The sequence below is a fragment of the Podarcis melisellensis genome (assembly GCF_964234715.1).
Source record: "Podarcis melisellensis genome assembly, chromosome: 14".
Taxonomy (NCBI): domain Eukaryota; kingdom Metazoa; phylum Chordata; class Lepidosauria; order Squamata; family Lacertidae; genus Podarcis; species Podarcis melisellensis.
Window position 1 is genome coordinate 28,027,286 of NC_138546.1, and position 25,184 is coordinate 28,052,469.

The following is a 25,184-nucleotide window of genomic DNA, read 5'->3' on the forward strand; positions in this document are numbered from 1 at the left end:
CCCTCTTGTCTGTAGGCCATACTGCCTGAGGCTGATGGGAGCTGGAGTCCAGTAACATCTGCAAGGCACCACATTAGCTACCCCAAAGCTTGGTAGCAGAGCTAAAGAGCCTCGGCTCATTACTAGAACAACCCATCTCAGAATTCCTTGCTTAGAGCTAACAAGCTTTGGAATGGATCATTCTCACAGTGTTTGCAGAGACATCTTTTGTCTTTAGCGTCTTTCCCCGAGTCTTTTGTTTCTGAAGAGGCGGCTGCTTAGAGGAGGCTATTCAACGAGTCCCTGTTTGTCTTTGCAGAGCCCACCATCAGCGTCATCCAAGAGGCTCGTCTCCGCAATGCTGTCTACATCCAAAACCCATACGACATGCCCAGGAACAGTCACATCCCCTGTCACTATGACGTTCTCCCTGTAAGACACAGCCCAACGCATGGGACACTTTGGGACAAACAGTCTTAGAGGGCTGTGCGTGCTGCTGCTGCACTCATAAACTTCGTTCCCCGATGCAATGACTGAAGAGAAGACAATCCTTTCTGTTTTGTTCTGCTACATGCTGGATAAACAACAACACAACCCAAGGAACCCGAAGACGAGACTTGTATTGGGCCAACTTCCTTCTGCATGAAACACTTTCTTTTTACAAGACAGTTTTATACCGATCACAGGAGAAACCAAGAAAAACTGCTCTATGTACAAACTGGGAGGGGGGAAGGCTCCCAGAAGCAGTTTCTCATGCAAGTCTAGTGTTGGACAAAGTGTATCTTACTGACTTGACTTTGCTTTTTAAATTGGAGGGGTGGGGGTGGAGGGGAGAAAGAGACAAAGATCCCTTGCTGTAAGTTCTTAGAGCTGTATGTACTATACTATCACTTGCTGAAAAAGAGGGGTTTAAAAGAAGAACTTTTAAAGACAAGACGGTAGAGGAGAAATAAGCTCTGCATCGAAGAACCACAGGAGGGAGCAGGGCTCAGGTTGCTTCTGCCATCCTGGCTAGAGAACGTGCTTGAGCTCTGCTTAGTTCCTCAGCGTTCGTTTTGAGTGTGCACCTGCTATTCTGCAACTGTGCATGGAAGAACCAAACTATCTGGTGCTCATGCGCTTCCACTACTGCTTCAAAAATGCTTCTTGCTTGCAGCGGTGGAGAGTGCCAAAGAGGTGAATTTCAAGTAGAGAAGAAACGAAGGTACTCCCTTGAGGTGCTTCTGTTCTCCTTTCCCACACTTCAGCATTCCTCTATAAACAAGGTTCAGAGGCAGAGAGATACTCAGCCACATAAAGAAATGCCAGAGTTGGCAGGATAGGTGCAAACATAGGAAACTGTTCTATATTGTGTCAGAACATCTAGCTTGGTACAGTTGATGGTGACTGACTGCAGCTCTCTCCAGGGTTTCCGGAAAAGGTTTTCCCAGCCTACCTGGGGATGCTGTTGGGGATTGAACCTGGGAGTTTCTGTGTGCCAAGCACCTGTACTTAACACTGATCTATGCCCTCCCTTCAAGCCATGCCACCTAATACAGTCAAATCAACAACATACAATTTCCAGAAGATTTTTTTTTTCAGGCTCTCTCCCCACCAGGCAACTGCTCATTCTATATACAGTATTTTGCTGTGGTGTTTCTTTTTGCACATAAGATGCCATGGCAGCAGACATAGAAATTGTCACTGTTCAAAACTTCCATTTTTTCCCTCTAGATTGTTTTGAGCGTGACCTAATGTTAGGACTCAATGTATTTATTTATTTTTTAGGGCATGGGCAAAGAGGAGGCTGCTTCACCAGGAAATACCAATTTAACAGTATCACAGTTCAGTAGGAACCAGATATATGGGGGAAACGAAAGGAGTTTCTAGAAGAGGATTGAGTAAAACGACAGGCCTCAGTTCTGGGTCTGCGAGATTTCCCACACTCCAGCTGTCTGTATTTTCCCAAAGAGCGTGGTGCAGTAAGCCAACACTGCTTAATAAGGAACATGTGCATGCCAGGTGCGCATTTACGTTATAAAACATTGATGCTATTTATTTATAACACTGTTCCTAAGAACACAGTGTGGAAAGGTGCAGCTCAGTGGTAAGAGTACTTGCTTCACATGCAGAAAGTCCCGGGTTCAGTCCCTGGCCTCTCCTGGTATGGCTGGAAATGTCCTCTGTCTGAAACTCTGGAGACCTGCTGCCAGCAAGTGTAGGCAATACTGAACTAGGTGGCCAATCATCTGACTCAGAACGTGGCAGCTTCTCACACCCTCATTCTGAGAGCTTCAAGCGAGTCCCCAGCTGGAGTAGTAATTTGAGAACAAATAGTTCTTGTTGTAGAAAGACAATTAGTGACCCACCACACTCATTTAGGAAGTCTTCCTGTAATAGCTAACAGGCTCCCCTTATGAAGACAATTGCTTCTGATTTTTGGAGATGGGCAATGCTGACGAGATCCCTCTTTGTTGCCTTCAGTGTGTGAGCAAACTGTACGTTACCTGTCCATGGCTGTAGGTATGTGCTAGCATGGAAACAGTGGGAGAGCATTTGCTTGGGTTGCAAAATCCTAGGCTGAATCAGCAGCATCTCAGTCACCAGCAACTAGGAAATACCTCTCTGAAACCCTGCAAAACCAGGGACTTCAGTAGAAGGCAAATCCCTATGTTCCTAGTGCAAAAATGCAGGACAGAAGAATGCATTTCCTGTTTGGTGAACACAGATGTACTGATCTTCTACAGGCAAAATGGAATGCCAGACTCTTTCTAAGCCAGGCCCAAATGCATTTGAGGAGGATGGAGTAGATGTTATTTGCACATAAGGGGTAAAGTTGCCAGGAAGAGCTGCAGCCTAAGCAAACACACCGTTCTCTTAAAACTGAAGCACCTTTGGTTTTCAGTGTTCCTGAATGCTTATCTTTGGAGCACAGTGGCCAAAAACATCCCCTTTCATGCTGATTGGGCGACTCGAGGATGCTGGAGACAGTGACCCTGCTCCAGAAATAGTAAGGGGTCTTTGACCCTCTGTGACCTCAGACCACTACACCACTGAGGTACAGGATCGGTTTCAGCCAAGTAGCAGACTTGTTGCTGGGTGTAAAGCTCAGCTGAGTCCATGCCAGACTTTAGCCCAAGAGTGGGGGACCTTATTGAGGCTGAGAAGTTTTCTGAGGGCCACAGGGCAGTAGTGGACGTGGCCAGAGGTGAAAGTGTGCGGAGCAATGAATGTCAATGTTGCCTTTGTGCCATTGGCTAGATTCTGCTCTGTCATTCATCTGGACAAGCAAGAGGCATTACTCAAGTTCAAGGACACATCCTAGCCAAGCAATAATAATCTAGGTGGAAAGCAGGGGCACCGAGGGTTCTGGGCCCTGGTGAGAGTGCTAAAGGCCAGAGGCAGAGGCCTACATTTCGCCTGAGGTTCCCCACCCGTTCAGCCCATTGAACTGTTCAACATCCACCGGTAAGTTGAGATAACTAATGGCAGCTTAATTCCTCTCTAGAAGCGGCAATGAAGTACTGAAGGCCTCTCTCTCCTAAAGCAGGGAGGGGGATATCTTACGAAACACAGCAAGGATGTTCCCCAGGAAGGATGACAAGATTTATCCACAGCACAGGAGGAAATGTAGTTATTTACCCGAATGCTGCATGTGTGCATGAGGGGTGGGGGTAGGGTGGGGGAGGCAAATGAGCCATTTTACTTTCCAGGAAAGCCTTATGCAGATGACGAAAAGTAGCAGAACCTTATTTTGTAGGGCCAGTGGGGATATATATTTTAATTAAATGTATAGAAAGAAAAAAGTCTTACCTCAGAGTTAAGCGATGGGAAAAGTCCTCCATGAAGGCTTTTTTTTAGACAGGGTAACTTCCCAACCGTGTTCATGTCTCACTCGGAAGTTAACACATTTAACCCAGATGGAGCAAGGAAACCGCTGCACAAATTTGGAGGGACGTCATCCTGCCTCTGCGCCGCATCCTGGATTGTAGCAACGTGCGTTGACTGGTGAAATTGTCCCCACCAGTGGTTTGGGCACAATGGAGGCCTAGATGGAGGTAGGGGGAAGGCAACCCAGTGCTACCCCATCAGAAGGTGCAAGCTTTCAGATCACACAACTCTCCCTCTAGTAGCCACATGTGTCATGTTGCTGCACAGTTGAGACTGCACCAGGTAGCTGAACGTCCTTTGGCTTTTAAAAAACTGGATGGTTAAACCAAATTGAGGGTTGGGGGGGGAGGGAGAAGAATACTACTAAATCCAGCAGGAGACAGTGAAAAGCAAATCCAGTTCCACACACAAACACACACATATATATACATATAAATATTATATATATATACATACATATATATATATATATATAGCATTCCTTTAAAAAGGAATCTAGACACTGTAATGGCAATACTTTTTTTAAAGCAAGACAGATTTGTAATATTTGTTGACCGTATGACGGTGGTCTACCTTGTAAAAAATAAACTGAATTTCTCTCAGCTGTGTACTTCTGTAACACAATCCTTTGTGAACCTTGCACTGTCGCTAAAGCTATTGTCATTCATGAAAACCTTACTGTGTCAACTGGGAAAAACTGATTTGAGCCTCCCTTCAGTTACCGGTATGTTTAAAAGCAAGTGAGAAGTATTTTGTTGGCAGTCATCAATCCAACAGATCTCACTCCTGGGAGGAAAGGAGAATTAAGACCAGTGGCTAAGCTTTCACTTCACTCTCAAAACAGAAAAAATAATAATTCTGTGCATGCACACTCAATCTCTGGAGAGATCTTGGCTTATGTACTGGGCCCCCAACAAGCCTGGCCAGCTGAATTTTCTCATTCAACCTTTTCTCGCTAGTGACTGTCAAAAACTTTCAGCACCTGCAAGAGAGTTTCAATGTGTTCAGCGGGAAGGAGCTTTTTGTTCAGTGCCTGACTTTCACCCTCCTTTGTGATCTTACATACAGACCCATAATGCATGATGATCCAAAACACACGTTTTCACACACACACACACACACACTCACAATGTAGCATGCAAACTGAAATAGCAAACAGATTCAGATTTGCATCTCAAATTGATTTGCATAATTTATTCCGAGTAATATCTGCACTGCATATAACGTTCAGGTTAATCATCTTCATATACTTAAGTGCCATGTTTTAAATACCAGAATGCCCACAGCAGCATAATTCCAAAGAAGTCCACTCAACAACAGCTGAACAGTCCCCCTGTGATTCTTTTATTAGAATTCCAATAATGAATAATTTCAAATCAATCATAAAAAAATATTTGAGGTACAGAATGTGCATACAGTACAAAGCAAATTTACAAAAAGATCGGGGGGGGAGATTGTGGAACAAAAGATCAACTACAGGAGAGAAAGACACAAACATGAAGGGACTACAGCAATGCCTTCTGTGCTCCTCACACGTCATGAGCACCGCAAGACCGACAGGCTGGCTGAGAGATTCAGCACTCTGTACGTGCCCTCGTGGGGGGTGGGAGCAGCAGGAAGGAAAGGACACCATATGGGTCTATGGCATCTTTGTGATAAGCCTCTTTCCTTCCTGTCCACTCCCCCCCTAACTATTTCCTGGAGCCATTTCCTCTTCTGGTTGCAAATGGGCTTTCCAAATACCACAGTATTCCATGCGTGCTTGTATGTGTAGATATAAAAAACACTGCTTGTTTGAACAGTGCTTTAGAAGTAGAACAGTGCTTTACAAGTAGGGACATCCACAGTTGGCTTGAAAACTGCAATAATCTAAGAACAAATCTTCTGGCATGTATTTCTGGATCTCTTCAGCAGGGCTCATGGGCATGGCCTGAGCTTCTCTAAATAAATGAGGAAGGGCAAGGCGGAGGCCAAGCACACTCCCTGGCCAGTAACAGGGACGTGCAACAAAGGTCTCCTGCCAAAACTGCAGACTAGATTTAATCCCATCCTGTGCCTTGAGTGGTTGCTGGAATCAAACCCCGCTTTCACAAGGGCTCGGGACTTAAAGAGGAGGAGGTGCAATGATGTCCGCATCCTGCAAATATTCTCCATGCCTTTTTGAGAATGACAGCAAGCATTGCTGCACAGACCAAGGTGCAAAATGGACCAGCGGCCCAGGGGTGCGTGAAACGAAGTACTGCAAGCCATAGGCACTTGCAAGAAAAGCAGATGGGCTACTGAGCTACGACTTACTGCTTCTTCTACAGAAGGCACCCATCACCAACTCTTTGGGCCTTAAGACAAATGGTACTGCATTGGCTCAGTATAAAACTACACCCACCCTCCCCAACATGCAAAGCGACTAATCCCCCACTTGCTTGCACAAAGATGATTATTCGAATGCTGTGACTGGATAAACATTTACCTCGCTCCAACTAGCCATCTTCATGAAGTGGCACTATTGGCTATTTGGGGACATAGTAGGAAGGAGGAGTGAGCAGTTTCTTCTGGGAACGCTACGTACAACTCTAATTCATTATATCAGCCTCCCCTAACCTGGTGATCCAGATGTTTTGAACTACAACCCCCATCAGCATTAGTTTTGGCTGGGGCTCATGGGAGATGTAGCCCCAAAACATCTGGAGGGCACCAGGTTGCTCAGAATGGGTGCACCCACCGATATAACTATAAGGAACTGAGAAAACTCAGCCTCCTGGGCCAGGATCCCTCCTCTTAGCAATAAATTAGTGTAGTTCCTGCGTACTGTTAACTGTGGGATACTGCTGGGAGCCACAGGATAAGCCACACAAGGTGCTCATTCGATGAGATGCAACATCTAATATTGAGGCTGAAAGGAGGTTTAAAAGGTTACTCTCAGGAGTATCAGAATTGCAAAGACTTAAGCTGCAGCAATCTAGTTCTTTGCTGAATGAGCCAACCTGTTTGGAAAAGAGATCAGTCATGATTTTTTAAAAACTGCCCTGCCGGGACTAGCATTCTGATAATGCTGCAGCCACATGCAAACAAACTGATGATTTGTAATACTGAAAGAAAGGGGAAGAGTTAAGACATGGAGAAATCCAAAGAGAATAAAAATAAGGTTTCATGGAGAGGGAGAGAACTAAAAAGAGGACAATGTGAACTCAGAATCTATTTCCATCTTAGACCTGGGGAAATATACACAGCTTTCGAGGAATGGAACCTGCTATATATTTTGACAACACTGCATCTTTGGTTTATTTTCCGTGGTCGGGGGGACGTGGATAGGGACCACATTGTTGCTTGGTGACATGTCATTCTCGCGTCTGTCAGACATTTGCTTCTGAGACACGATGCGATAGATTTCTGAAAGAGGAGGAAAGGTGTCACTAACAGAGGCAGCACCCGCCCTATGGCTGAAGCCCCTCCATCCCTCCCATGGCAAGCTGGGCAGTCCTAGATTGCAGCATGCTGCCCCTCCCCTCACTCCCAACTCTGACCATTTTTGTGGGCAAGCAACCCAACATTCCCACTTGCAGAATTTGGGCATAACGTATTCAAGTTGTCCCCAATTCAACTCGTGCAGTAATGAGTTCTCTCTTTTGTAGAATTTGGAATGTATTTTAAGGTGTGCTTTAAAAGCAAAAAACAAAAAGGGTTGGTAAAACCAAGTACTATAACAGTGACGGGAAGCTTGCAGCCCTCCAGATATGACCGGACTTCCATCAGCCCCTGCAGTCAACTTGGCCAATGGTCAGGGATGATGGGCACTGGAGTCCAGCAACAGATATGGGGCTGCAGGTTTCGCACCTTGCGCATCCGCTACAGATAAGACTGCCTCCCCTGGGCTTGCCTCCCGCAACTTTCACCTGGGACGGCACTCCTATTCAGCTGCCCCACAAGGAGTGAGAAGAAACAGGACCACTCTGTTGGCTGTGCCGAGACCCCCAGCTCAACAGAGTTCCTCCTTTCCCTGAATGGTCACTTGACAGTTGCCATGCCACCAACTGACAGCAGAAGGAGAGGAGAGAAGCAGGACAGCTCCATTGGCTCTGCTGAGAGACGAGCTGCCACTGGTACCCAGTTGCCACCTATCAGCGGCTGTTCTATGAGGCTGCAGAACAGAGAAATAGATGAGAAAGCAGGGCCACTCCACTGGACTCACAGAGGAACCAGCTGCTTTCAACTCCTCCTCTCCTTCAACTGCTTCCATCCCAGTTGGTCATTATGAGAACTTTGTAACCTAAAGGACGGGTGCCCAAGTCTGCTCATTTTCCTCTTCCCTCCCCATCTCTTTTGTTTTGTGTTGCGTCTTTTAAGATCGTAAGCCTGAGGCTGAAAACTGCTTTTATTATTGTTGTTGATCTGTAAACTGCTCTGGGAGCCTCTGGGGATAAAATGCATTAAACAGAGTCATTTATTCCCTGGCCTATCTGCCAAAACATGCCTGCATTTAGGACATGGGGAACAAATTGTACACTGCAGCTTTTTTACAATCTGGCACTAGCTGTGATGGGTAGGATAAGGGGACAGAGAAACACTTCCCTGCCTCATTATTAGGTTTTGTAGTTTTTCTGGATATACCCAGGTGTGAGGACATGGCTGGATAGCTAGTTTTAGAAACACATTTAAATAATTTGATCAATGTAGTCTCTTCCCACCATAAACTTGTAAACACTATCATAAATGTTAATTTCTAATAAGCTGTACTTGTCCACAGCTTCTTTCAATTAAAGTGGACACATAATTGGATTTGATCCGCTGAAGGGTCACTTTCTAACATTCCACTGAGGATACTTTGCTGGTAGCTGAATAGTTTGTGCAGGAAAGACCCACTTGGTACTGCTATTCAATGCCTTAGGCAAAATGAAGAAGAATCATAGCTCAGTGGCGGAAGTTTATATGCAGAAGGAAGGCTCCAGCTTCAATCCCTGGCTGATCTAATTGAAAAGAGATCTTGGAATAACTGTTGACATTAACTTTCACTGCAATGAATGTAGACACCACTTGGCTCGAAAGGCCAAGGGTCTAATATCAGGCAACTTCCTATGTCTGCTCATTTCCACACAGAGGAACTGAGCAAATCTAGTGTGATGGCAGGAAGCAGAGGATGTGCTGTTCCACACAGAGAACAAGTGGCTCTGCGGTGATCTCAGCACCGAGGGGGGCCAGGAAAATGTTGCTGCCAACAGAGATGAGCAGCCTCCCTTGTTCCTCCACCTCTCAGCGACAGGACACAAAAGGTGGCCAGTTAAGAGTTGACTGCCAGGGACCCAAGAAGACATCAATAGCTGTCTATCAGCAGGGCTGCTGTGTACTCTGTGTGCTTAAAGAAAATTCTGTGCCCAGGAAACCCCAGATGCTGTAAACGAACTGGATTCTGCAACTAGTTTCAATTATGTTTCTTCTCAGTTGCTTGCTTACTCTGCATAATTTATCCTGCTTTTCTAGATATGGAAAAGGAGAGCACCTGCTTTGCATGCAGAAGGTCCCAGGTACAATCCCTGACACCTCAAGATAGGGCTGGGAACACCTCCTGCCTAAAACCCAAGAGAGCCTCTGCCAGTCAGTGCAGACAACAACACTGAGCTAGTTGGACCAAGGACCAGACTCCCTATAAGGCAGCTTCCTCTGTTCCAAAGAAGTACCGCTCCTTAACTGCTGGAAATCAGTTTATGGCTTCCACTATTTTGGCAGCCGTTGCCCACTTCAGCCTTCCCCAAGCTGGTGCCCTTCGGGTGTTGTTGAGATGACAAGTCCCATTCTACTTGATCACTGGGCCATAGGGCTGATGGGAGCTGGAACCCTAAACATCTGAAGGGCAGCAGATTGGGCAAGACCAGCCTGCACACTTCCAGACATGCCTATCAAGGGAGAGAACGCAATTTCTGGTGACAGGCCAGGGAAGGGGAGTGCTCAGAACAAAGTAAGATCTAGGGAAGAAGTGACGAATTTGCTTCAAAACGCAAGATTATCAAAAATGTTGCCACAACAATCTTTCCCACCAAATAGGTGCATAGCCAATCTTGCAAAGAAAAGACTCAGTCCTGGGGTAGGACTTTCCTGGAAGAGCCTCTCTAATCTACACACATATTATGTGCCCCAACAGGGAATGAAGGCATGGAAGAAGATCCCCAAATCCTCCTCTGTTCCCTAGAGAAAAAAACAGCCCTAAGGTACTGCCTCTTTGTTTGCCTCCAGCATCGAAGACTCTGAGGTTTCCCAATTCCCAGCTCCGTATTTCGTTCTCGTGGCCCACACAGCTCTCCCCACATCAGTGGCAAGTCACCTGTCAGAATGGTCTGGAAAGCAGCTTCCACATTCGTCGAGTCCAAAGCCGAAGTCTCAATAAAGGAAAGGCCGTTCTTTTCTGTGAGAAAGAGCAGGAAGTTGATTAGATCTGCCACTCCAGTGAAGAGGCCTGAATGAAAGGCTGCCTTGCTTCAAGCTCAAGAACTTCACACCTTCCCATCGCAGCCACAGAGACCAGGAGCCCAACTTCACACCCGTTTTTGTGCCTTTGGCTGTGCTGCGTGTGGCCTCCCTAACACTATGTCTCCCTCTCCCTCCAAAATGCTCCCCGAGCCTTGCTTTCCCCCCATGTTTTCTGCCCTGCCAGCTGCCATTTTCAAAACTTTGCACAAACTCAAAAACCTCAAATTACGAAAATATACTTTTGTCACAGTGCAAGCTGGTCCTCTTTATTAGCGAAACATGATCTTCCCAGACTTGGATGAGTGTCAGACCTAATGAGCATAGCAGCTTAAGCCCTGTGGGTCACAACACCAGTTGCTGAGACTAAAACTCCTTGCCTCCCCACAGCAGCTTATGTCTCCGCCTCTCCAGGGCTTCTTGCAAGCAATCCGAGTGCAGCTTGTTTTGCTCATCCTGTTTCATACCTCTCCTAGTTCTGGAGTCAGGGGGGTGGGGAGCCTGTTGCAGCAGGAGGGGGAGATCCCCTGGCTTCTTCACTAGCCTGACTCATCGCTGCCTCTTGACCTCCCTCCTCCCACTCGCCTGCTTCAGCTTGCTCCTGATTCTAGACTTCTCTCTGCCACAGGCTCTCCCAACTCACTAAGCCCTGTTACCCCTTCAGCTTCCGACACTTCCTCTTCCGAGTCTTCTCCCTGTGCCAGCACCACTCCCCGGGCTCTGAACCATTTCCTTTGGTGGTTCCCGAGCTGGTTCCTCCCATCATTCCTCTGTTCCCAACCAAACCATGATAACTCTATTGTACTCAAGAAACATATACAAAACGAAATACACAAATAGGATACTAAGTAATGCACAATGGAAGACAGGTTGTGAACCTGTTTCGACTGTTAAGTCTTTTCCCATCCTGTCACAATAATCGTAACTCCGTGGGAACAGCAGCATGAAATGTTTGGCTATCTCCCTCTCACACAGCACAGATTTTTTTTGTCATATGCTAGAGGTCAGGGTCAGCCTCTGTTAAGTGGGTTTACGAAGAACTTAGATGAGGGTGCTGTATAAAACAGTACTGAACCCCATGAATTTTGTGCGTATTTTAAAAAGCTTCTTCCATCACATGGCTTTCAAATACTCCTGAGAGGGAAGAAAGAATAAAGCTGGCTCTGGTTCAAGGTTTCTCTGTCGATCCTCTCTCGCTTCCTTAAGTGATTAGCAAAGTGTCACCTGACCAAAGAGGAGGAAGTCTTGCAACCATCAGAAAATTGCACCTTAGCTGCAAGATATTTAATGACTCCCAGGGAAGAGGAGGGGAGCCGTTTCTCTGGGACTGAGGCCATGAAAACCAACTGCCAACTTTCCCCTCCTCCTGCAAAATTCCTCTCTGAACTGCATGTGGCATAAATCAAGCATTTTTAATCATGATTAGTGCAGAGGACTCAAAGCCACATTCCAGAGTGGAATGAACTTATCCTGAAAACCAACCAGATTTATGAACAAGTCAATGTCTTGAGGTCACAGCAGATGCCTCCACATTGTTAATTGCTCCTAGCCTTGGGGGAGTGAGGGTGAAGGGAGAGAAGAGGGGGCACTCTCATTTAATTAAAGAAGAGGCCAAGATGCTGCTTAGACTGCTCGCTGCTCCTGCCTCACATTCCTACAAGTTACACACAAACATAAAAATCCACAGATGACATCTGTCAAAGGAAAACGGATGTCAGGAACTCACAAACTCGGCTGGTACCAGTCACCATTGCCGGGCAGCCCAAATCCAATACCCAGGAGACAGTGAGTGGGAAAGCGGTCGTGCAAAACTCCAAAGCTATTGCCTCCTGCTTCTAACTAGAGGACATCTAGAAGCAGGAACGTGGAAGAAGATAGGAAGCTGCCCAATACCCAAGGGCAATGGGTACCTGATTGTTGCTGCCATGAGTGCTGGAAGGAAGACCTGCTCCCTGCTGCAAGGCCTTGGCCTAGGAGGCAGGGCCCAGACTCACCCTGAACAGCTAAAAGGCTCCTGGGAGGCCACTGGGACATTGCTGGAACACCACTTGGATTGGGGCAACAGGCTAAAATGTTTTAAATGGTTCCAATTCTGGTTACTGTGTTTCATTTTTGTCAGGTTGGTGTTGGTTAAATGTTTAGTTGGGGTTGGTGGTTACTTTAATTTGGGTATAACTGTAAACTGTTTATTATTGTTGTTATTATTGTTGTCATTGGTTTTTATTTATTTATTGGTTTGTTTGTTGCTTGTATGGGATATTTTTTTTTAATATTTGATGTTTTGTTTTGTTGTAAGCCAGAGTGGCTGGGGAAACCCAGCCAGATGGGTGGGATATAAACAAATTATTATTATTATTATTATTATTATTATTATTATTATTATTACGCTCTAAGCTCCCTGCCAGTTCTGCTACTCTTTGTCTATGGACTGGACCTTGGGCCTCTTGTATGAAAAGCACATCTTCATAACTAAGCTTTGCACAAGACAGGCTGAGGAGGAAAGGTACTTTAGATAGTTTGACTTATGAGCAGCAAGTACTGACATGACCTGGGAGACCAGAGTTGAAATCTGACTGGGTGACCTTGGACCAGTCACCCGCTCTCAGTCTAATCTACCTCACAGGATTGTTGTGGGCATTCATTAAGGAGGAGGAGGAAAACTATGTATGCCATCTTGAGCTTCTTGAAGAAAAGGTGGGATAACAATGCAATAAATAAATTTTAGACAAACATTATCCTGCCAAGATGGAGATTATCCTGTAAAAGATACACATGGAAAGAAGTTGTAGGGTATGGTTGAAAGGTGCATAAGGACACCTCCTTGCAGGTCTCAGCCTGGCCAGATAACCCTGGATTCAATGATGGGGGGGGGAGCAGGAAATAAATGAAAGCAAGAACCATCCAGACTTCTAACATACCAAGGAGACTGCATCACTTTCCTCTTCCCACACTGATGCCTAGGAGCTGATGACCCAACAATTAGCAAGTGGCAGATGGAAGAAGCGACAAAATCTCTGGAACCTCAATAACCGCTTCCCACCACACAGTTACAGAGAAATGCCTCTGAGTCACCTGTTTGAGTTTTTCCAGTGGAGAAATGACCATGATGCAGGACAGGGCCTTTTCAGTTGTGGCACCCGACTCTGGAATGCCCTCCCCAAGGAAGGTTGTCTGGTGCAGAGGCTGGAGCCTCTTGGGCTCCAGGTGACAAGCTCCGTTTCCACATTTCAAAAAACTTGGGAAGTTTTACAAAGTTTCAAACTGGCATTGCTGCTGTTGTTTCAGTATTGCTTTCCATTTATTGTTAGCTTTAAATTTTCAGCAGCTGCTCTAAGAGGTTTTGCAAGAAAAGGAGAAACTGAACAAAACAAAACAAAGAAGTATTCCAGCGGCAACATGCTGCAACTAACCTGCAAAGGCTCGGGCCTCATCCGTCGGAACAGCCCTCAGGTGGCGCAAGTCACTCTTGTTGCCCACCAGCATGATGACGATGTTGCTGTCGGCGTGGTCTCGCAGCTCCTTCAGCCACCGCTCCACGTTTTCATAGGTGAGGTGCTTGGCGATGTCATAAACCAGCAAGGCCCCCACGGCACCTCGGTAATAGCTGCAGGCAGAAGCACACAACCCACGTGAGCCCACAGCAAGCACAGAAAGGGGGCAGGGGAAGGAAAACTCAGACCTCGCCAGGCTGCCCAGTGGGGCATCACGACACTCTCCAGAGAGCCAGTGTGCTGCAGTGGTTAAGAGGGCTGGGTCCTAGGACCTGGGAAACCAGGGTTCAAATCCTTACTCAGCCAGGAAGCTCACTGGGTGACCTGGACCAGTCACTCACTCTCAGGACCTCACAGGGTTGATGTGAGGATAAAATTGAGATGGCGAAAACTATGCAGACCACCTTGAGCTCCTTGGAGGAAAGATGGGATATAAATCAATACATACATTTTAAAAATTGGCTCCACTTCATACAGGCTGCATGTGTGTCACAACTGCCCCAGGACCACCCCAGCCCTCCCCTAACCTGGGGGCTTCCAGATGCTCTGGGCTACCAACTCCCATCATCCTTGACCAGATGTCAGGCTGGCCGGGATTCCTTTATGATGTAAAGTTGTTGGATATTTTAATTTTACCAACTGGTGAGAATTAAAGGTAAAGGAACCCCTGACCATTAGGTCCAGTCATGGCCAACTCTGGGGTTGTGGTGCTCATCTCGCTTTATTGGCCGAGGGAGACGGCCTACAGCTTCCGGGTCATGTGGCCAGCATGACTAAGCCGCTTCTGGCAAACCAGAGCAGCGCATGAAAACGCCGTTTACCTTCCCGCCGGGGCGGTACCTATTTATCTACTTGCACTTTGACGTGCTTTCGAACTGCTAGGTTGGCAGGAGCAGGACCGAGCAATGGGAGCTCACTCCGTCGCGGGGATTCGAACCGCCAACCTTCTGATTGGCAAATCCCAGGCTCTGTGGTTTAACCCACAGCACCACTCGTGTCCCGCAACTGGTGAGGATTAGCTGCCCTTAAAACACTGATGTATTGCTGGGAAACCCAGCCAGATGGGCGGGGTATAAATAATAAATTATTATATATTATCAACATCTCAGTACATGGCCAAAGCGCAATGCTTGGCTGGTGATACATCGCCAGCCCTAGTCAGGGGCAGAGTACGCACTGCCTTCGCCCACATGGGAAGTTGCTTGTGCTGAATTTACACTGCTTCTAACATGAACTGCTCTGAAAACAAGCATATCTGTGGAAAATGAAGCAGATAAATAAACTGCTATGGTGAAATTGACTAGGACAAGAGTTGGTGTCCAAAACATCTGGAGGGCAGGAGGGGCTAGCACAGCCTCTTGCCCAATGCATAATTTGGCCTTCCGATAACCCCAAGTTATTTCCAGTTTTTCATCCTGCCATGACTTGGTTTTATAAGTTGCCCTGTTGCAGTCATTTAGAGAGAGAGACGTAAATGTGATTATATGCATCATCACTACAGTTGACCTAAAATAAAAAAAGTGGTTAAAGCTCTTCCAACAGCAGCTGCTGGAAAAAAACACATCCCTAGCTGGCATGATTTTGGAGCCAGTTTTGGACTCAGTTATCCTCAGTTTGGACTCAATTTTGGACTCAGTTATCCTACAGCAGGGATGGAGAACCTCCAGCCCATGGGTCTACTCGGGCCTAATCAGGCCTGCCAAGTCTCTCCCCATTTTCGCCAAGCCATGCTCACCTGCCTCCATCATATATGAAGCCACGTACAGGGCAGATGAGGGAGGGACTTGGCTAAAAGGACCCTCTCATAGGGCGGTTTGGGGCAGCACTTTCGGAGGGGCTGATTTTTCAGATCCTCAGAAAGCATTGCTCAAAGTGCTGCGCAAAACAGCAGACAGAAAAGGTCACCTGATGTCATCGTAAAGTCAGGTGATTTGACAGGTGGATAGTGGCTCTGCCTGCCAGGTGGAGGCAGATATCAATCTGGCCTGCCAGGCTAGGAGGCTATTGATTTTCAGCTGGTGGGTCACATGATTTCTGTACTGCAGGGGGTTGGACAAGCTGGCCATTTGAGTCCTTCCAATGCTACAATTCTATGAACATTGAAGACTAGCAACTTAAAGAATGCAGTGGGATTCTTGAATGCTGCTTAATCTGAAAAGCAGTCCTTTTTTTGCTGCAAACACAATGTCTGCAAGGACCATCACATAGAAGACACACACACACTTGCGGTGCTCCTGCGTCCTGTTCCCATAAACTCCCCCACAATCCCCGCGAAGGCTCTGGCGCTGGTCCACTTACGCCGACGTGATCGCCCTGTATCGCTCCTGCCCTGCCGTGTCCCAGATCTGAGCCTTTATTGTCTTGCCGTCCACTTGGATGCTCCGTGTGGCAAACTCCACGCCAATGGTGCTTTTGCTTTCCAGGTTGAACTCGTTGCGGGTGAAGCGGGAGAGGAGGTTGCTCTTGCCGACTCCGGAGTCTCCAATGAGAACAACTGGGAAGGGAAGAAAGGGAGGAGATTCAGAGGAACCCAGCACACTCTCTGCTCTGACACTCTGAACCTCCTTTGCTGATTCACCTGGCCCTCTGTGTAGAGAAACTGCCCAGGTAAACATTTAAGGGAACCAGGTGAAGGGGAGGTGGGGGTTGTTACCAGAGGGAAATTACATTTTTAAGCTACACATACACACACACACACACACAATCAAAATACAGGCTCTTGAACTAAATGGCCAAAGAAAGCAGAGGCTAAATGTGATCCTGAAATGTATTGTTCCTAATCAATCAAACATTGCTCATCTCTACATAGTGAGTCTCCTACATCAGCAGAAGGTCAGACTGGATGGCTTTTGATGCCCCCTTTCAACTCTATTGGTTTTTGCTCATCCACCATGCTGCCTTCTCAGGTCTATATATATCGAGTTGATTTTGACAGCCACAACTGCATAAAGCTAGAATGTTAGCTTTCTTTCAGAAATAAGACATTTTAGCTGCTGTTAACATTGCAATACTAAAGTTCTTGTTACTCAATAAAATTAACTGTTAGATCTGGCTCCACCCAAGCAGCAACTGCAGAGAGCTCGCGTCTTTTCTCCCTGCCAGAAAGGCTACTCTGCTCCAGGAGTTCTGCAGCTGGGACTGCAGAGCAGAAGAGAGGGCCATAGTTCAGTGACACCTGCTCTGCTTGCAGAAGGTTGCAGGTTCGATCCCTAGCAGCATCTCTAGGTAGGGCTTGGAGAGACGCCTTGCCTGAGATTCTGGAAAGCTACTGACAGTCAGTGTGGACAATACTAAGCTGGATGGACTTGGAAAAAGGCAGCTTCCCACCTTCCTACACTCTGGCCTTTGCCAGCAGCCAGAGAAAAAGGACTGTGTGTATGTGTACATGCCAGCCAGTTTTTATATTACCACATGCTGATAAACAGCGACCTTGAGAACCATACAATTGCAAGCCAGGATGTAAATCTTCAAATTTTTCTGGCTCCCTCTTGCATCCCATTTTATCTGAAAATATACACCTATGTTTACATGGTTACCATCTGAATGCTCATTTTGGTCTATGCATGCCAGAAAAGGATCCAAAGCAGAGTCTCATTCTTTTATAGGTCAAACCAAAGACTCTCCATCTGCATCACTTAGGAAGGGGGTGGGGTGGGAGGCTTGATCCAGAAAACTAACATGACCCGGGTATTTATCCTGCAGCAATCAATGGTTTCATCCTTCCAAGACTGGCATATTTGCTTCTCAATCCTTTCCTCCACTCTGAAATTACGATAAAACAATCACATTTGGGATTTCATCTTAATTAATTACTGCACAAATCTCACTGTGCGGACAAAAACAACCAGCCCTTTTTGTCATCTCTCCCCTTTCAGCTGATTCAGCAAAGCAGGAGCCAAACTACAAAAAAACAACAGGAAGAGGCTTGTTAACTATTCATGCCCATCAGGAGTTTGATGCCAGACTAAAAGCCATCAAACCTTCCCCAACCTGGTGCCCTCCTGATGTTTTGTTTGAACTACAACTGGCTGGGGCTGATAGAAGTTGTAGTCTAAAATATCTGGAAGGCACCATTTTGGGAAGATTCAGCTTCAGGGGTTTCTCTGTTAATTCAGAGTAAGCCCATCAGAGCTAGCACTCTCTGACACACACACACACACACACACACACACACGAAATTAAATCCTATCACAAGGTGTTGTTATCCAACCAAAGTCAGGCAAAAGAGAAACTGTGAAGTCCAGAAGAGAACCTGGCATTTAGATGCTTCCTTTTTTTTGCACAGAAAAATCCCTAAAGTTTTTCTCATGGCCACTGAAGCCACATCTCAGCAACTCGCCAACTATACTTGTCTACTCAAGCGGGACCTGCAAACCTCCCATTTCTGCTTCCTGTGTCTGGGACCGTGAAAGTGTGTGCATGGAGATGGGGGTTAAAATACTGACCAACCCACCATACATAGCCACTGGTTCAATGTTTATGTGTCCCTTGGCCTGCCAAGGTCAACAAGTGCATTTCATGGCTGAGTGGAGATTTGAACCGCAATCTCCCTGCTCCTGGTCAAGCACAAAGCACCCTAACCACTATACCACCCTTAACAAGCTGGTGGGTGGCATTCAGTTTGGGCAGGCAGTTTGCAAGCCTTTATTGCTCCTACAAAGTGGATGCTGAGGGAGGGAGGATGTTAGTGAAAGCTGAGTGGCTCTTAACTCAAACCTATGCCACAACATCACAATTCTGCAGGCCAAGCTGGGAAATGTTTAGTGGGTGCAAATTCAGAAGAGCTCTCTGAGACACCTTTTTCTGTGTTTGTTAAAATTATGAAATTCTTTTTAAAAAAAAAATGTTAGAGAAGAGCTGTCTGAGTATTTTAAGAAAACATTTTATGTATTTTCTTTGCTTTCATGGAGCAAAGGGAAGAGTGCCCTTGCTTCCAACTGGAGTTTCACTCTTAAGTTTAATGCATGATTTAACTTCCTCGAGCAGGTGACAGGAATTTCCAGGGTGTTGTTTGCTTCTAGGGGTGCGAAATTAGGCCCCTTGCAGCAGCAAAGGGACACCAAGGGCAGGCAGAGATTTGGTTGGGCATCATCTCACTGGTAAAGAGAGGGAGGACTCTACAGAAGGCTTTGGAATGCAAAGATGCCAGCAAGTAAAAATAAAAAACCTAAACCAATGGTATGGCTAGAACTTATCCAAGGACACTGATAAGACAAGGCACATGTGAAAGCTCCTGTTCATAAAAGGAAAGGAAACCAGCTTCCCCAAAGAAGAGTGTAAAAAGCATATGAGAAGGTTTACAGCATTTCTAGGTGCACAACTCACAGGACTCGCGGAAGGCCTGAAAGCCAGACTAACCAGATTGCCCAGTCCTTGTGGTTTTTATTTGTTAACAATAAAGCTGGGGAAAGCAAAGAGTCCAGGGTACACTGGTAATCAGCTGGCCTCAGCAACACCCAAGGACAAGCAGGGAAGAGACAAACTGAATTACCTCACCTCAGCGCAGTCAGGTGGCTCAAAGCTCTGCAAATACAAGCAGCTACATCAGCCCCAATGTGTGCAGCACCTCACCTCTTCTATGCAAACTTTCTCCAACTCCAAAACATCTGCAGGACACAACTCTTCGATCGGCAAAGCCATGCTGGCTGGAGCTGCTAAGAGTTGTAGCACAAAACAACAGGATGGCTGATGTCAGCCATTCTGAATAGGCCAGGGCTGTACAAAGACCCACAAGGGAAAAGGAGGAAAGTGGAGCAACCCTGAATCAGTATGAAAGCAGGGACATAACGGAGGTGCTGTAGCCAATCAGATTTTAAAATGCTCAGTGGGAAACCTTTGTCCCTCCAGATGTGCTGAACTAAAGCTTCTATAAGCCCTAGAGATCATGGCCAATGGTCATGGAGGAAGCTACAGTTCAGCAACACCTGGAGGGTCAAAGGTTATTTGCACCTGCCATAAATGAACTGATGAATGGTGGGGAAGATTGCCAGGCTCAGCTGCCAGTGTAGACCCGCATTATTGCAACTTATCAACTCTTGGGGCTTGGCTTCTGTTCTTGCTGAAAGGGATTAAAACAAGATGGGGAAATGAGACCCTGCAACAGCAAAGCTATTCTCAAACGGTTTGTTCATGTGCCTATTGCCAGGGTGGGGTCTGTACTAAGGTCTTTCCTAAGGCCCCATTAGAGAGCGGAAGAGCATCCTCTCCGGAACACAGAAGAGAACCCTTGGACTTTAATGACCACAAGTCACACACAGAGAGATACTGAGATCATACTGAGTTCCATACTTTCTTTCATTTTTCCCCTCTGACCTCACTATTTACAATCCCCTCCCTCCAACTAACACTCTCTCTCTCTCTCTCTCTCTCTCTCTCTCTCTCTCTCTCTCTCTCTCTGTGTGTGTGTGTATATACATGCCTGAGTCACAGAGGTGTGGATACACACACACACCTACCTCAGGATAGCACTTCCATGTATCAAAGAAGTGAGCTCTAGTCCATAAAAGCTTACACCACAGCAAATGTTAGTCTTTAAGGTGCCACAGAACAAAGGCCATCCTGCAGCTAACCAAGTCCTAGGCCAATTAGGGCTTTAAAGATCAAACCCAGAACCATGGTTCAGAACCAAATTGGTAGAACAGTATAATGGGGGGGGGGGGGGAGTGCCATTTGTTTATTTATTTGCTTACATTACTGTTCCACCTTTCCTCAAAGGAGTTCAAGGTGGAATACTGTACATAGTTCTCCTCCTCCACAGTTTTATCTTGACAACAACCCCATGTGGCAGGTTATGCTGAAAGGCACCATGACTGGTCCAGGGTCACCCTGTAAGCTTGATGGCTGAGTGAGGATTTGAATTCTGTTCTCCTGGGCTCCAGTCCAGCACTCTAACCACTAAACTACACTGTGAGAGCAATTTACTGGGTGCTACAGAAGAGATTTCTCATCACCTGTCTTACAGAACTACAATTCCCAGAATTCCTTGGAAGAAAGTTAAACTATGTTTGCACACAGGCTGCGCCCTGCTAACATCATAAGGATAGGAGTGAAACTCAGATGTGGAAGAGGGCTATAGAAGCTGTTAGGATGAAATTAACCAGATTGTTGCAGGTGTTGCATATCAAACATAATGCATGTGAAATGCACTAGAAAATACAGTATTGAATGCTTCTATGCAATTACCATGCAAGTGTTTAAACCTAAAAAATGCAGATACTTGCAATACATGCCACAGGTCCTGGACTACAGAGGGTTATTATTGGGACTAGTCTGTAGAGAAGTGAGCAAGGAGGGCAGGAAACTGGGCTGCCACATTAGCTGCTTCACTGGCCTTTCCTGCTGTCTGAAGATGTCAGGAGAAGGTACATGGTCAAGCATGTGACATGCTTAGCTGCTGTCTCAGGAGAAACTGCTGTTCACAATGAAAACCTGGCACGCCTAAGCATTTACAGGCCGGACAGTATGGAAAGCTGGCCCAAAAAACAAGGAAACAGTTCAAAGTGTGTTCCCTGTCATGCAGCCTTTGTCTCTAAAACCCAGATTTATAACCTCTGCAACATTCCCTCCCTGCCCTGTTATCTGTGCAGCCAAGCATGTTATTTCCCAACACATCCTGCTCACTATCTGGGGAGGGAACTCTGCTGGGAAGAATGCCTGCACATCCAGGAGGAGGAGTAATGCTTTAATGGGCTGGTAACTGTTATGTAGTAACAGCAAGACCGGAAGTGAGGTCAGTGGAAGGATGCAAGTTCCCTGTTGCCTAGAAGGAGCCACTCAAGGAGGGTACAGTTACAAGCAGCAAGGAACAGCCCGTCTTGTTTATGCCCTGATCAGGAGTTTCACACAGCAACAAGGCTAGATCTTGCTGTTGCTGCTAACTAATCTCTGTTGAAAAACCTGTTAATAAGTCCCTTAACTCTTCACATTCAGCAGATTCTAGGCAATTAACCACCATCACCCTGCAAGCTCAGCCTAGCTAAAGCATGCCAGGGCTGACATTCTTTTGTGTGATAAGAACCAGACAACCCACACCACCAGCACCACCGCCCCAGAAAGACAGATAAACATTCCACATTGAAACAGTTGGCTGTTATTTTGCCTGGTTTATCCCTACAGGAAAATGCACTGCATTAAAAAACAAACAAGCTCAATCTAGAATACATTTTTTAAAAATCCCACGCTTGCAACATTCACCAGTTAACCCTCTCCGTTTGCCACCCCTGCCCCTGCAAGCTGGAAGTTGAGGTTTCAACATTAAATCACTTGCTCACTGGTTGCCATGCCTTCCTCAGTCACTTCCTTTATCTCAAAGTAAAAAGGGGGAGGGAGGGAAAGCAAAATTCCAGAGGAAAACCACACCAAGACCACAAAGCAGTGGGTCAGGGTGATACTTTTACAAAGATTTCACACAAAAGCAGCGAAACACATAGAGTAAACCAAGTTATCAAAGGGAACGTTCGTCTCGAGACAGTAGACATTCTTTCTGAAAGGGAAGCGGCTCTCCCTGTACTGTATTAAGTAAAAAGCCCACAAAGTTACTAACTAGCATTATTCATCACCACAGTGACTGGAGGCCACCCCCACCAAAGAGCTAAGTGCTGATCAAAAGTCCAGCCTCACTCCTGAATAGCTCTTTCCTAAGCAACTGCAGCAGCCAAGTAGGGCAGAAATGCTGAACACACACAGCAAGAAGGATGACAGATTCCTAACAGAACTTGGGAGATCAGACATGCAAAGGTGAACTCCAGGGGAGGCACCAGAAGGGCCTGGCCATTGGTTTCTATGAGAAAAGTCTCAAGAAAGGAATAGGGAATTACAAAACAATAGGGGGTGGTTAGGGCGGGGAATATAATAAAAAAGGAATGCAGAGAAAACAATTTGTTCAAAGTTACTTGGCTTCGCAACAATAAAAGGGCCAGATTCTACAGCCAACAGATATTGCCACCAGTCCCCTTTTAGCTTTGTGTCACCTTTTCACTTCCTGGGGGAATCTGATATAGTAGCCCCAAGTTATGCCTTTCCCACTTCTTTTTAAGGTTTTCCAACTGCACTGCGCTATTTTATGGTGGGTGGATGTGTTCTGGGGTATGCAAAGAGAGAGGGGAGGAAAGAAGTCAACAGAGGCACACACAATAAGAAGAGCCTATTATGGCACTGGTCTTTATCGGATAAGTCGGAACCCATCACTGGTCCACCAACTCTGTACTGTCCACAATGACTGGCAGTGGCTCTCCAGTGTTTCAGGCAGGGAGTCTTGCCCAGTCCTACCTGGAGATGCTAGGGGTTGAACCTGGGTGGTTCTGCATGCCAAGCAGGTGTTCTGCTGCTCAATTACAGAAGAGAGGTTATGGAACTGGATCTCCTGTTTAGACTGGTGTTCTTCCCTATATTTCTGCTCTAATCAGCTGCTGTGATCATTTTGTGTTGAGGCAGATACCCCCCCCCCCTTTTAGCCTCTTGTTGTCACAACTAAATAGAGTATCCATGTCCCAAAGCATTATACGTCTCTGAGTATGACCTGAAGCATTCCTTGGGGGCTTTCCAGAGACCTCTGCCCAGCAGCTAGAGCAAACTGGAGGATGGGGACTAGAGGGATCCTTATGGTTTGATCTAACCAGGGTCCTTCTTATGTTTAACACATACCTGCCTATGTCTTTTACTGGATGTTGAACAACCCAGTGATTTAGCACAAATACGGACAACTATTTTCATTTCACTTCTGGGAAGATACCATTTTCCAAACTTTCTCTTTAGTTGCACTCCGAATGAAAGAAGGGATGGAAGAAAACTGGTTCAGGGTTCTCTTTGTAGCCCAGCCCAGTAACCACACTGTGCTGACTAAGCCTGATGTTTTGTAGCCCAAACCTCTGAAGAACACAAGGTTGAGGAAGGCTGTTTTAGTCAATAATACACTGTGTCCTGCAAGATGTCCAATCTTCCCCACCTACCCCTCTATGTTGTTGCTGCCCTCACTGGGCAGTCTCATTAAGCATGTCAGTCTCATTAAGCAACTGCTGGTGTTGAAAGGCATTTGGGATAATCTTAAGCAAGAGTGCAATCACACAGATTAATTACACTGTGACAGTTAGGATTTCTTAAATCTACATTCTTATTTTATATCCCACTTCCTCACACAAGGGGGTAAAAGTAGCACACATGGTCCTTCTTCACATCCTCTCCTTTTATTCTCACAACAGCCTTCTGTGGTAGGTTAGACTGAGAAATCATAACTGGGTCAAGGTCACCCAGCAAGCTTCATGGCCAAGTGGAGATTTCAGCCTGGTCCTTCTAAGCCATGTCTGACACCTTAAACTTAGGCATTTAAAAAAGAGAACAGGATCACATGCGCTGCCCTGACCTCCTTGGGGTAAAAGTGGGATATAATAATGCAAACTGAAGAAATCCTAACAGTTACCCTGTGTGTAGCAAGAAGAATCTGGTAGCTTTTAACCAAAGTGTCAAGACTGTCTTCACTTTACAAACATCCCAGATTTCAAGCCCAAACACAATTCAGCCAACAAAACACAACAGACATTTCACAACACTCTACCGCAAAGTCCCAATACAAAGCCAGTCCACTAGTCTGGTGAAACAAGGATTAAGTATGAAAATCATTAAAGGATTTAAAAAGAAAAACCCTGTCCAGCGCCTAGCAAAGGGCGGGTAGGCTTTCTGATGTGCCAACAAGGCCTGAGATACTTTACTGAGAAGGACTGGGGGAAGGGGAGCCAAGGCTGTGGACCGTATCCAACCACATTCGACTCGGAGTAAGCCCACTACAATTATTGGGCCTATGCTAAGCGCGTTCATTAATGGGTCTACCCTTGAGGAGGACTAGCACTGGATACCACCCAAAGGGCTGGGGCGAGGGAAAGGCAAGGGGGTCGGCTTCAACCAACTGCATTTCACTCATAGAGGAGGCCCCTGGGAATTAATGGACCTTAGTCAGTGGTGCTCCTTAATTTTCTATCGGCCTCCTCTCGAGTAGGGCCGGAAACCATCCAAGGAATCCGGATCGGAAACCGGGGGGATGGGGTGGGGTGGTCTGACGCCCCCAGGGAGCGGGGGGGAGGCGCGGCGGGGCACAAGGGATGCAGGCCCACCTTTGAAGAGATAGTCGTACTCGTCGTCGCGGGAGCCCCCCATAATGACGGCGGCAGCGGCGCCTCCTCCGGCTTCTCAGCTAACAAGGAAGCGACAGCCAGAGAGCCCCTCCCTGCGCCTCCTCCTGCTACTGCTGCTGCTTCCTCAGGATCAGCCGCACTCTGGTTCCGCCCACTAGCCGGCCCTTCCTTCCTCCTCGCTCGCTCGCCGACCAGATACAGCTTCCGGGGGCACCGGCTTCCGGCTTCCGGTTCGCATGACAGGGCGGCCATTCTCCTCAGAGGGACC

The 25,184-nt window shown here is 46.6% G+C and overlaps 2 protein-coding genes across 6 annotated transcripts in view; one reads left to right on the top strand and one right to left on the bottom strand.

The window, feature by feature from the left end:
• Positions 1-4,505, top strand: part of MEGF11 (multiple EGF like domains 11) — a 338,635-nt gene extending 334,130 nt beyond the window's left edge. For 2 of the 5 annotated variants that reach the window (XM_081888440.1, XM_081888436.1), the window contains one exon: positions 299-4,505. In XM_081888440.1, coding sequence (XP_081744566.1) covers positions 299-459 — 161 coding nt within the window. In that variant the 3' untranslated portion in view covers positions 460-4,505. The remainder of the gene's footprint in view (positions 1-298) is intronic. The other 3 variants (XM_081888437.1, XM_081888438.1, XM_081888439.1) reach the window with 2 other exon arrangements.
• Positions 4,506-5,172: 667 nt separating this feature from the next.
• On the bottom strand, positions 5,173-25,075 carry RAB11A (RAB11A, member RAS oncogene family). Its single transcript, XM_081888789.1, has 5 exons — positions 24,896-25,075; positions 16,092-16,287; positions 13,713-13,906; positions 10,160-10,240; positions 5,173-7,236 (listed from the first exon to the last, which is right to left on the bottom strand). Exons 1-5 carry the CDS (start codon positions 24,936-24,938, stop codon positions 7,097-7,099), a joined length of 654 nt encoding a protein of 217 aa, XP_081744915.1. The 5' UTR covers positions 24,939-25,075; the 3' UTR covers positions 5,173-7,096.
• Positions 25,076-25,184: the final 109 nt, after the last annotated feature.